General features: G+C 41.5%; 2 protein-coding genes across 6 annotated transcripts in view; one reads left to right on the forward strand and one right to left on the reverse strand.

Moving 5' to 3' along the window:
* PRG4 (proteoglycan 4) overlaps positions 1-2187 on the forward strand; it is a 75589-nt gene extending 73402 nt beyond the window's left edge. Inside the window, exon 18 of the mRNA XM_084851619.1 lies at positions 740-2187. Within this exon, the coding sequence (XP_084707745.1) occupies positions 740-843 (104 nt within the window). The 3' untranslated portion in view covers positions 844-2187. The remainder of the gene's footprint in view (positions 1-739) is intronic.
* Positions 879-12096, reverse strand: part of TPR (translocated promoter region, nuclear basket protein) — a 76903-nt gene continuing 65685 nt past the window's right edge. For 3 of the 5 annotated variants that reach the window (XM_084851398.1, XM_084851395.1, XM_084851400.1), the window contains exons 44-51: positions 11701-11769; positions 10609-10703; positions 9405-9508; positions 6488-6583; positions 4958-5114; positions 2579-2697; positions 1938-2036; positions 879-1099 (exon numbers count right to left, since the gene is read on the reverse strand). In XM_084851398.1, coding sequence (XP_084707524.1) covers positions 1044-1099; positions 1938-2036; positions 2579-2697; positions 4958-5114; positions 6488-6583; positions 9405-9508; positions 10609-10703; positions 11701-11769 — 795 coding nt within the window. In that variant the 3' untranslated portion in view covers positions 879-1043. The remainder of the gene's footprint in view (positions 1100-1937; positions 2037-2578; positions 2698-4957; positions 5115-6487; positions 6584-9404; positions 9509-10608; positions 10704-11700; positions 11770-12096) is intronic. The other 2 variants (XM_084851399.1, XM_084851396.1) reach the window with 1 other exon arrangement.

A 12096-nucleotide genomic window follows, 5' to 3' on the forward strand; every position in this document is an offset into this window, starting at 1 on the left:
GGGCAGAAAGAGAAAAGGGGTGACGCAACATGTGTGGCCCCCAACAGATTATCCATGTGGGAATGAGGCCCTCAACAGAACAAAAGGTTGCCCACCTCTACTTAAACGATAATATCTTGCATATAAAAATTATGCCAGTGTCAAACCATACAGAACAGAGAAGCAAAGGCAGGCAACCAATTGTTAGCATATGCCCTTGGGTATTGACAGCTTTTGATCTTTTAGGAGATGGCTCCATATCACTGGACAGCTAATAATCTCTTTCACTGAAAGGTTTTTCTTCAGTGAGTAACAATACTTGTGACAGTATATCAGAACCACTCACCATCAAAATGACTGCAAAAGGAATAGCTTTTCTATAAAGGGCTCAGTATATTACTGAACATGTAACAATACTGCCAGGCTCTGAGTTGTATGAGAATGATTTGTATATAGCCTTGGATTTAGATAATGTTAATTGTCATCAAACTGTTAATAGTCTTGTTTGGAAGGTTATACTATACCTTTCCCAAGTGCAAATTACCTATTAAGCATGATAATGTAAGGCTACAGTCCTAAGCAGGCTTGAATTCCATAGAAGTGATGTCTGAGGAAGGATCAGTGTGCAACTCACATTGAAGACTTTGCAAAAAGCACTGCCCTTCATCCAAAGATAGTAGATAGGAGGCTTCACACTAGGTTTTTCTCCTTGTGGGACTTGGTGAGATCACATCTAGATTACGCTTTTTCTCTCTTCCAGATCAATACTACAACGTGGATGTGGGCAGCAGAATAGCAAGACCAGTCACCCTGAAGACTGGGCAGACTGTGTCCAGTGCCTGGTACAAGTGTCCTTTACAGTGATTTGGAAGCTCAGCGCTGAAAGAAATGCGACTATGTTTGACAATTTCTTCAATTTTTATTAATAAAAGGCAATGAAATGTTCATACACCAATCCGAATTTAAAACTAAAAAAAAACTGCTTTAAGCTTGGAAGCCATTACACTAATACAGAATAAAGGCAGACTAGACGGTATACATCGTTTCCAAAATTTGTACAGAACTTAGTTAATATTGCCTCTGTTTAGGCCTCCTCTGCCACCCATTGCGTGAGTTACACCTGTAAGAAAAAGTAGAGTATTCATATATTTTTATTCCAATTTATTACTATTAGCCCTTTGCTACTTTAAATGTCAGAGGATTCCTTGGAAACCTGCCTCCCACTACCATCCATTTACGAAAGGAAATTCACAATCTTATATTGGATAGTCTCCCCACAGTCAGAAGCATAACAGACACCACATGCTTAATTTGGGGTGGAGAGTCTATTCCACCATTCTACCTATTTAACGAACTCAAAAACAGCAGGCTGTACTGGGAATACCTTCTGGTTCACTCAAATGTGTTACTGAGAACTAGGTTGATTCCCTCTTAAAAGGCTATAAACAGTTCATGTTGGAGAAGACTGGCACACTGATGGTAAAAATTAATTATTTGGAATTAAGCTCCAATTTCTTTTAATGGAACTAATCTCTATGTTTAAAATAGATCAGTTCTTGAAGCCGTTCCAGACATCACTGCCTCTGACAAGATCTTCATTTTAAAATAAAAGTATCTTAGAGATTGCTATTTCTTTTTAAGTTCTACTGATGAGCTGCTGTTATTTATTTTTTGCTGGCTACTGCAACTTTATTAAAAAAAACCCATACACTATTCCCGAACTTTAAATATTTTCCTTTCAACTTGTAATTTTCAAATGAATACCTAGGTTGGCATATATTTTAACATCTTTGGGGTAAAGAATCCCACATAATCCAATATGTTTAACCCCCATGCATGTTGTTGGTGGCTGCAGTACTGTTCAATACATAATCCATTTTTGTTAACAGGAAGTAGGGAAACTTATTAGAGATCACGTAAGGCTTAATAAAGCCATGCTAGCACTGAAGGACACCTACCCCTCTGTCTGTTAAACTGACGACCACGAACTCCAGTTCTTAATGTTGGTGGCTGAAGTCGAACCCGTCGGAAAGGCTTGGGATGAGTACTGCTTGTGTCTGAAAAGGAAACAATGCAGGACAAAGATATAAGGCCATGACTGTAGTGACTTGCGATGTCTAGTCGTGGCTGATTTTCAATATATAAGCTTTTTTCTTGTTTTTTGTACTCCAGGTTTGCAAGGTTCCAGCAAATAAAACCACTAAGTGGAAAAATAATTGGCTTTCCTTTTTCTACATGTTGCTATCTAGTTAACATGAATATTTTTTCCAATTGTACTTCAATATTAAGTGGAGATACAGGAACTCCTGTACTGAGGAATTTACTCAATAGCAGGGATTTTGGAAAATTTAGTCCAGTCCACATTTTTAAGTGAGCCAACCTGATGTACACTTCCTGGATGAATATGTGGATTGGGATGCAGTTATCCTTCAGACTACAATCTCTCCTCCATAAATACAGACAAAAGGTGGTGGGGAAAATATCATTAACTGAAAAGAACAAAACTGAGAGCTTAATTATTTGAATTTGGCAGCCCCATATCAATAGTTCTCCAAACAGATTCTCCAGACCATCAAGATTTGATGGGACTGAACTGTACCTGCAGATGAACTAGAAGGAGGATCTTGACTGGTAGAAGGAAGGTCTGACTCATCAGGAGCTTGAGCTGATTCTTCTTCTTGATTGCTATCAATTTCTAGACCAACCTCTGAAGTAATTCTAGAGAAAAAGGAAGCGTGGAGAAATGAGACTGCCAGGGAAAAGTTTAAAATGGCACAGGGAACTGTACAACTGTTGGGTTGCCATGGGATGATAACCTCCTATGCCATATCCAAGATTCTTTCTATAGCTAAAACTTCTAACATGATGAGATTAGAAGTGAATCTAATCTCTTTCTTATCTCTTTTACTCATAAAAGATAGCAACTAGGACTCTGAAAGCACTGCATAGTTAAACCTTGAGTATCACTAATATCTAGTGATGGAATAATATGAGATGATGAACATTCAGTGATGAAGTCCACATTTTGAAATTCAGTATTGATGTACTACCAAAATGTCGGCCATTATGAGATATATAGCAAGATGTAGTTTGAGTGAGTGAGAGCAAAAGGAGGACTTTTATATTGCAAAGGCCCTCCACCTCTTGGGTGGAGTTGGGGATGCAGACAGTGCGGTGAGTCTTAATTCTAGGCATGCATACTGCATCTGTTTGGTGGGTCCCTGTCACTGAGAGTTGGACTACTCAGTGGCAAGGGTGGAGGGAAGGTTTTGCTCTCACCCACCACAGTGTTATCAACTGCAGCGCTTTAACTTTTCCCCATAGGAGTAATTTGATACCATTAATTCATTTATATGAAAGAAAGTAAAGGGCTTCACTTTGGGATGCCATTTCACTGTTAAGAATCCCGACAAGAAGAACTGAGACTTCTGCTATCTATATTGCCCTGCCCTTCCATCTTCTGTTTCTTGGTTATACTAGAGTTTGACAGAATGCGGGGAAGTTTCTTTTATATAAAAGTTATTTAAGGGCAAGGGAGTCGTTTCAGTTTTCAGTGGGGAGCACAGAGATTTCAGGGTGTGTGGTGGGAATTACAGCAAGCTCCCAAGACCTGCTTCTTGGGTAGATTCAATTCAGCATTGCAAATGTATTTTCTGTGCCACAGGTTTTTTGCAGGCACATTTGTTCTTCCAGTTACTTTGTTGGTATGGATGATAACTATAGGAGTGTCCAAGACTGATCACATCTGAACAAAATATAGTGGGGCATCATCCCAGGAAGCTCTTGGTTTCCAAAGAAATGCTATTTTCCAAAATGCTCTATCAAACCCGTTTGGGTATGAAAGCTGGCAGTAAAATTATTGAGCTCATTCACCAAGCTGAACAGCACCAGCGCTGCAGACGACACATTACCAATGAAAATTGGAGTGCGCTGCTCAGTGTCAACCACAGAAACAGAAGATTTGGTAAAAACAGTTCCCCTGCTGCCCACTATTGCTGCCAAATAGTTTAATGACACTTCACGATTTGAGCTGTCTGTAAGTTTCAACATCCCCAGCACCAGAGAATAACCAGAATACGAACTTGTATTTACGAGTCTGAATACAATTTTCCACTGTAAGTGGATTAATTTGTGATTCACACTCTGCAGCCATTTGGCAATCCCATTTCTATAGCACTTTCAAAATGCTATAGAAATGCTTCACACATGTGTTCAAATTGCTTCATACACATTATCTTAGTAACCCCTGCAACAAGTGAGGATTTGAATCCAGGCTTCCTCGGTCCTAGTTTGACACATTAACCAACGTACTGGCTTTCTAGGAAACTTGTGACTCACAGCTCAGTTCAGCCACTACACTACTACTTTCTATTGAAACAATTGGTCCCTTTCTGTCGGTCTGGCCTGTACATGGCACATGGCACAAGCAGAGCTCCCGTTACTTCAAATGCTCTCTACACACATGCCCATTGCATGAAGAGATTGTATTTCTCAACCCAAAGTGAACAGCACAGCACTGCTTGCGTGGAACTCCATGGACACATTTGTACATCAAGCAGTACTGTTGCCACCATACCATTTAACTGTTGAACAGGATTTTAAACAGCAAGTCTCTGGCTTACGTACTGCCAGAGAGATTTCCTCTGCTGTGGATGCAACACATCCTAACAATGCAGGCTGGTCTGTAAAGAAGTGCTCATTCCACAGCTCAGGGAGGGTGGGATCATGGCAGTGCCAGAACAAAGTACGAATTGATGTTAAGAGTATTGGAAACTTGGGGGAGTCTGGATTATTGTGATCTTTTCAATTCAACTTAGATTACATGATGTCAAATCACTAAGGTGGGTATATATTCTTGGACAGAAAAAACCAAATGAATTCTTTGTCATAGCTGAATGAAGACATTTCAGTAAGACTGCATACAAGTCATTTACTACTGGAACGGTTAAGCCTCAACCAGCTGAATGTTTGAACTCACCCTTCTGATTCTGCCTCCACAAAAACTTCATCACCGTCATCACCTGTTCCAGATTCAGAAGTGGTTGATAAGTTACCAGTGGATGTTGTAACCATCGGGACAGACTGGGATGCATGTTCTGAAGCATCAGCAGTGGTACTTTCGGTAAATACAGACACTTGAAACAAAGAATGGCAAGAGCAGATAATAAGCTATAATTATCCAAAAATTATATGCTACCCACCCCTCCCACACAATTGCTATCAAGAAACCCAAGATTTTGAAAATGGAAATACAATAACTTTCAACTGAACTGAATGCCAAATGGCATCATACAAATTTTGAAAATTCTTTACATACCTTACTTTACAACAACTATACTTCTATTTTCTGCAGGCTTGAACATCTTGTGACACCAAGCCTTGCAACACCACTTGTCCGCCATGTATAGAGGCTCACTAGGGGTTCAATAAACCTGGCTTTCAACAAACCTGGTTTTAAACTGCAAACATAGGGGTGGCTGTCAAGCAATTGTTAGGCAACAATACATGGCTGGAGGGCTGTATTTGGCTTTGGGAGGCACAAGTTGTGCAATCATAATTTGTAGAACTTTATGTCATTTTTGATGGGCCATAATTAGGGATGTACAGATTTTGTTAGATCTGTTCCATCTGCGTTTCGCAGATCGTCTGGCATCTTTTGCTCCGTCGTCCGCTCACTGACAGAATCGGATTTTTTTTTAGGGACATAGGGGAATTTCGTTCTTGTCTGCAAATCATGCAAACATGTCCTGTTCCAACCCTGAACGTGAATGCAAGTAGGAATGCAAGCCTCAGGAAATTTTCGCCATTTCCCAAACTTTTGTTTGCATTCGAAAGTGTGCACTTGTCTGCTTGGGATTTGTGGGATAATGTATAGAAAACAGATGTGTATTGTATAAAACACACACACACAGACAAGAGAGAGACAGGCTAGTGAGGGAAGAGACTAGAGTCTCAGAATGGACCAGAAAGTGCCTGCGCAGGGTTTGTGGGACCACAGACTATTAAAGTCTTCACATAGCAGTTTCTGGTCCATTCTGAGGCTCTAGTCTCTTCCCTCACTAGCCAGCACAGTTTCAGACTTTTCTCTGATCACAAATTTTGATTTGTTGTTGTTGTTGTTATTGGGGCAGTTTTTAAAAAAGTCTACCATGGTGCTATGAATGCAGAAAGGATTCCTTGTTCAAGGTCATATGCTTTACATTGTGACTCTTGGAATGCAAACTCCTTGCCCCCTTGCTTATAACAGATCTTTTATTACAGTGGGCAGGCCCTGACCTCTGCTTGGGAATCAGATGGAAGACACTCTTCGGATAAAAATTAAGCTGCAGGTATATACACTTCTTAAATAAACAGCTGTATTTTTTTGAAGGGATTGTCAGTTCATCAATATACAGCAGCATTTTTGATAACACATTCTGTCGCAACAAGTGTGTAGCACAGTAACAACCATTATGAATTCATATCTTGTAGAACCAACATGATAGCAGGGAAATTTCCAATAACTCACCAGGTGCTGCTACCTGCAGTGGGGTTGTTGGGACACTACGGCCTCCTGATTCTTCTTCATGGGCAAGGAAGAGTGGGGTTTCATACATTCCTAATCCTAAAGGCAATTTGGGAGGAGTTAATCTGAGAAATCTTAGGGGGCAGAATGTATACATAGCAGATAATTCCTTACCCCAGCTCAGTTTTATATGATACTGGTTAGAATCTGAAAGCTAAGATGGTACTGGGTAGGAGCTACCCTGGGTGAATCATTAAGATTAGTTTTTTCAACAACAGCCCCTATACCGAATGGCAAAAGATTATCTTTTTTCCCCTTAATGTTTTTCTGTGTGGCTAATTCACTGAAAGCATTAATGGAAAGATCCAAATGGCCCTCTAACTGAAGGCAGATGTAATGCAGAACATAGGCTCAACTAACTTCCTAGATCACATGGAGGAAAAGAAAACAAGAATGTCGTGAACATATTGTGAAGATTGGAACCTTTTTTTAGTATATTGGAGAAATTGCATTAATAGGAATGTCCCACTTGAAGTATTATTTTGAAATGTTATTTTGATTATTTTCCTTCTATTTCAATGTTGGAAAACACTGTATACTCTATGTGGGTATAACAACTTTATTTTTTCTTAAAAAATAGAAAAAATGGTATCTGAAATGGAGGGAACTTAAGAACATAAGAAGAACCATGTTCAGTGATACCAGGGGTCATCTAATCCACCATTCTGTTCACATCATTCATCACATAAGAACATAAGAGCCCTGCTGGGTCAGACCAAGGGCCCATCTAGTCCACCATTCTGTTCACACAACAGCCAACCAGCTGTCCATGGGAAACCTACAAGCAGGACATAAGTTCAAGAGCACCCTCCCGCCCACGTTCCCCAGCAACTGGTGTATGTAGGCATACTGCTTCTGATCCTGGAGGTATTAGATAGCCATCAGGACTAGTAGCCGTTGATAGCCTTCTCCTCCAGGAATTTGTCTAACCCCCGTTTAAAGCCATCCAAAATGGTGGCCATCACTACATCTTGTGGTGGGGAATTCCACAGTTTAACTATGTGCTGTGTGAAGAAATCCTTCCTTTTATCTGTCCTGAATCTCCCACCAATCAGCTTCATGGAATGCCCCGAGTTCTAGTATTATGAGAGAGGGAGCCAAGTTTCAAAACTAATTTGTGATAATGGCACATGGGTCAGCTCTTAAAAGAAAGAAAAAATATCACTGAGAGCGCAAGTTGCTGTCACACTCATGAAACAGAGAGGGTGAGACTTATATTAGATTCCAGCCACATAGCAGTGCTTCTCTGTTAATTACCCAAACAAAGTAATAGAGAATTTGCATTTGCATGCTGCCTGTAAACCAGAATTAAAAGAAAGACATAAAGAACCAAACACATAGATAGAGCAATGGATGCAAATTTTAACACATTTAACCAAATGCCATAAAAAGTAGGCACACAGCCATGTGTTTTGCTGCATTCTTTAACTCAATAAGGTCAACCTGGTCACATTTTGTATAATACCCTTTGCACAGCTGAAGACAAGTTAAAAAAAAACACCCAAACGTGGGTTTCCACTAACTTGTAATGTATTTTTCACTATGTATGGACAACAGAAAGGGTGTAGAGCTTGTGGCAATTTAAACAGATACTAAAATAGTTGTACCTTTCCATAGTAGAATAATGAAAAATCCCAATATGTTGTTAAAGGGGAAACTGTACCACCAATGGTCTTAGGGCTGCCTCATATCATCCAGTTTTGTGGAAGAGGCTTGGAACTGCATGTCCACTCAGCAGATCAATCCATAAATATCAGCTTATCACAGGAACTTGCTCCTGCCCCAAGATTAGCTTCCACTCCATTGCAAGCATGGCATAGTCATACCATGTGGGCTGTGGTCAATTGGCGCGGCCAGCTGGTGCGCAGAAAGCAACTCCATCAGTGGAGCAGACACCACGCAAAGGCAGCCATGTTGTGTGAAAGAGCACTTCAATCAGAATTAGCTGGGGGGATCTTCGCATGAGAGTAAAAAAATTTTTAGCCGCCTAACTCTCCATTGCACAATAATGAAAAACACACACTCTACGTATGCAAGTTGGTGGTCTTGCAGTACCAAGCCCTAGCCTTTCCCCCATTCACACAATCCCTGCCTTTCGTGGGCAGGAGGGGAAGTTAACCCATTGTCTGATGCCTCCTCACACCAGAGGAAAATACAACCCACATATGCAGTAGTAAACCTGCAGTGATTGTATGCCTCGATTATTCTGCTTCTAAGATTCTGGGTTTGAAACTGTTGATTTTTGACAAAGAGCAGGATGACAGAAAGCCAAAAAGGTCAGAGAAGCAGAAGGAGAAATAGATTAGGGTTAGAGGACCATTGGAATCAAGAGGGATTCAGGACATGAAAAGCTGCCATGGGAGAATGATGGGAGAAACTGTGTTTCTCTTCCACATCCTCCCTGCTGTTGACTAATCTTCCTACAGTCTCTGAGAATTCACCACACATTTTTCTCTAACCCCAAGAAGGCAACAATCTTGTTTTTGTTTCATCTGAACAACTGAAAGGTAAGATTTAGAGGATGTTGATTTCCATGCTCAAATAGCATGTCTTACAACTACACAATGCATTTTAACAAGAACAGCTTTTGAAAAATGTGTGTATGCGTGTTTCTAAAGAGGCAGAGAATGATCTACAAGTTATGTCATGAACATTTTAGCACCTCAGCTTTTTTTTTAAGGCAGGCCAGAAGCAGGAAGTTATCATATCTGAACTGTTTTCCAATTACATTTGTTTTATAAACCCCATTGAATATATATTTATTTATTACATTTTTATACTGCCCAATAGCTGAAGCTCTCTGGGTGGCTCAAATAATTAATCAAATATCAAACAGAAAGACCAGATTGGATATTTGTACCTCCTTGCGATGCAAGCTGGCCAAGATCTGACTGACCAGAAGTCTGTGGCATATCTTCAGGAGGTCCAAACCTGAACCTAGGAACTCCAGCAACCTGAGGGGAGCTGGAAGAAAGGTTGCATTCAGTATTATATACTACTAGCTAATTCCTCGTCAGTATGATAGATGGGGAAGAAGGAAATGAGTAAACAAGGTAACTGCATAGCAATTATTTCCTGAAAATGAAATTTATTCCTGAAATGTATTTGCATAGGAAGTCCCCCGTAGGGCAAGGTCAATATATGCTGACTGAAGAAACGAAGCGCGGTATCCAAGCTGACACGAGCACAAACATAAATTACATTGTGCTAGCGTAAGAGATCTCTAGCGCAATGCCAATTATGTTAGCCAACGTGAAGACTTTTCGGGGGAATCTCACTGCACCAGCTGACACTACTAGCATCACGCAAGCGGTCCTTCATGATAGCGCAAGGGTGCCAAGTCCCATCACCCATCGCTGAGCATCCCTGCTGCATCAGGCTGGAGACAGTACGGGTGCCATCTGAGGAGGTTTCCTCCAGGGGGCGGGGCTTGGAGCCTAAGCCCTGCCCCCTGGAGCAACCCCATGAGGCAGCACAAGTTAAGATTGTGATGCCCTGTGGGCTGAATCAGGCCCACAAGCAGGAAGTTCTGCACCCCTGCGCTAGCCCAACATAACTTAAGTTCGCATCCATGTTGACTTGGATACTGCCCTAAGACTGCACGTTCTGCAAAAGAGAGGGGATCTGTTGACAAGTTAAAATTCTGATGGATGCTCGCTATTACCTGCTGAGGAGAGTTCAAGCAGCACTGATTTTAAAACTGCACGAGACAGAACAAATGAAACACTGTGCTATGAGAGCAGTTTGGGAATGGAATAAGCCGCCTATGGAGGTTTTGAGGAAGTGCAGCCAGGCACCTGGTAGCAACGTTTTTGATGGAAGATATTGTGCTCCATAACAGGGCCCTAGGCTGGCAATTTCAATTGTGTGTGTATGTGAATGGGACCCTGTAGACTTCAGGCTTCCAACCAAGTATTCTGAACTTCTTCAATGGCTTTACAAGGATGAACTGGTTGGGGACTAGTCTGGACGTGCTGCTCTTTTTAAACCTGATTAGATGGGCTTAATGCTGCTCTGTCACTGAAGGTGCAACCTTCCAGGGTCACAGCTCAGAGGCCACTTACTGAATTGCTTCTGCAAATCCATCGGTACGATGTGGGACCACCAATGTTGGGGTGCTTGGAACTGTCCTGTCCTCATCATCAAAAAAGTGTTGCTGCTGAAGAAAACATTAAAATGACAAGCCAACTCGACAGTTATCCCTATTGCTATTCTTTTAAAAAACAAACATCACCTATAACACCTTGCCTGCTACCCCTGAGATACAAAGGGGTTATATTTAGCTCATGTATTTGCCCATTCATATTTTGAGGGACATCAGTAATGAACAAGTTAGCAAATGAGAAGTTCAAGGAAACTGTTCCCAAGCGAAGGCGCAAGGCTTTTAATTAGTTTTCCTATTATCTGTAAATAAATGCAGAGACAGAAACACACGCACCCTCTCTAGCATTTGCTTTGGGATCAGCTAAAGAATTCCTCATTGATTTGCCAATCATGCCAGTACAAGGAGAATGGGATTATTAATTTGAAGCCAGCAATGGGCACACGCATTCTGTCGAGGGCATGAGGCTACAATGCAGCTACCCAATTCACCTTAGAAGGCATGAAATGCCTGGAGAAAACAGCCTGAAAATGCGTCAAGAACCTGTCACAGCACTGTCCGAGACAGCAATCCTATGGCCCCTGAGCAAGTGTTCCAGGGACCACAGGATGGCTCAGAAAACTGCATCTGACGTCAGAGACAGTGCTCTGACCTCAGAGGGGGAATTGGAGATCCAACCCCTCACATCTGGCAAGGAGAGAATGGCTGCCTCTCTGAGAAAGCTGATCTCGGAGAGGGGGAAAAGGGGGTGTTCTGGTGAGAGGGGAGGAAACTGGACAGGCCAGGATATGATTTATCCTGAGCCTCCTCCAGCCTCCTTCCCTCCTCCTCCAAAGCGCCCTTGCTAGACATCTAGCGAAAATATAGAAGATCGGAGGACAGGGAGGCAAAGACAGCCTCCACTGCTCCTCCTGCCTGGCCAGCTTCAGTCCAGCAGGGCATAGGAATCTCAGAAGCCTCCAAGTCTGGGGGCTTCCAAGCAGTGAGGGTGCAGTCCATAGGACTGTGCCCTTAGTGAATGGAAGGCTCTATGTTTAGAAACTGTAGCACTTACCATGCCACCTATGCCAGGGGTTAGCTGAAGTCCACGTCCCACTGACTGCCTCCGAGTCATTTGGATTCTCTATATGAGAAAAGAAACATGTTAAATGATTCAGTACAAATGTAGGTGGGGAACCTCATATCCATTGGCCAAACCTATTCTCAAGCCCATTAATATAGGCATGGATGGATCGGTCTATTTCTGATTCATGTCAGTTTCAGATGTTCTCATTCCTACATCTATTCCATCCCTGCAATTTTAAGGAAAAAAATCTTCACCAGAAAAGTTAATATTGTTAATAAATAAAGGTTTAAATAAATATTTCTGAACATATTTTCTCACAACATACGGATTTTGAGATGTATTTCATCCAAAAATACACATTTTAATATGCATTTCGCTTTGTTT

The sequence above is a fragment of the Heloderma suspectum genome, chromosome 4 (genome assembly GCF_057233095.1).
Source record: "Heloderma suspectum isolate Gila_16-S chromosome 4, 16-S_ref, whole genome shotgun sequence".
In the NCBI taxonomy this organism is placed as follows: Eukaryota; Metazoa; Chordata; class Lepidosauria; order Squamata; family Helodermatidae; genus Heloderma; species Heloderma suspectum.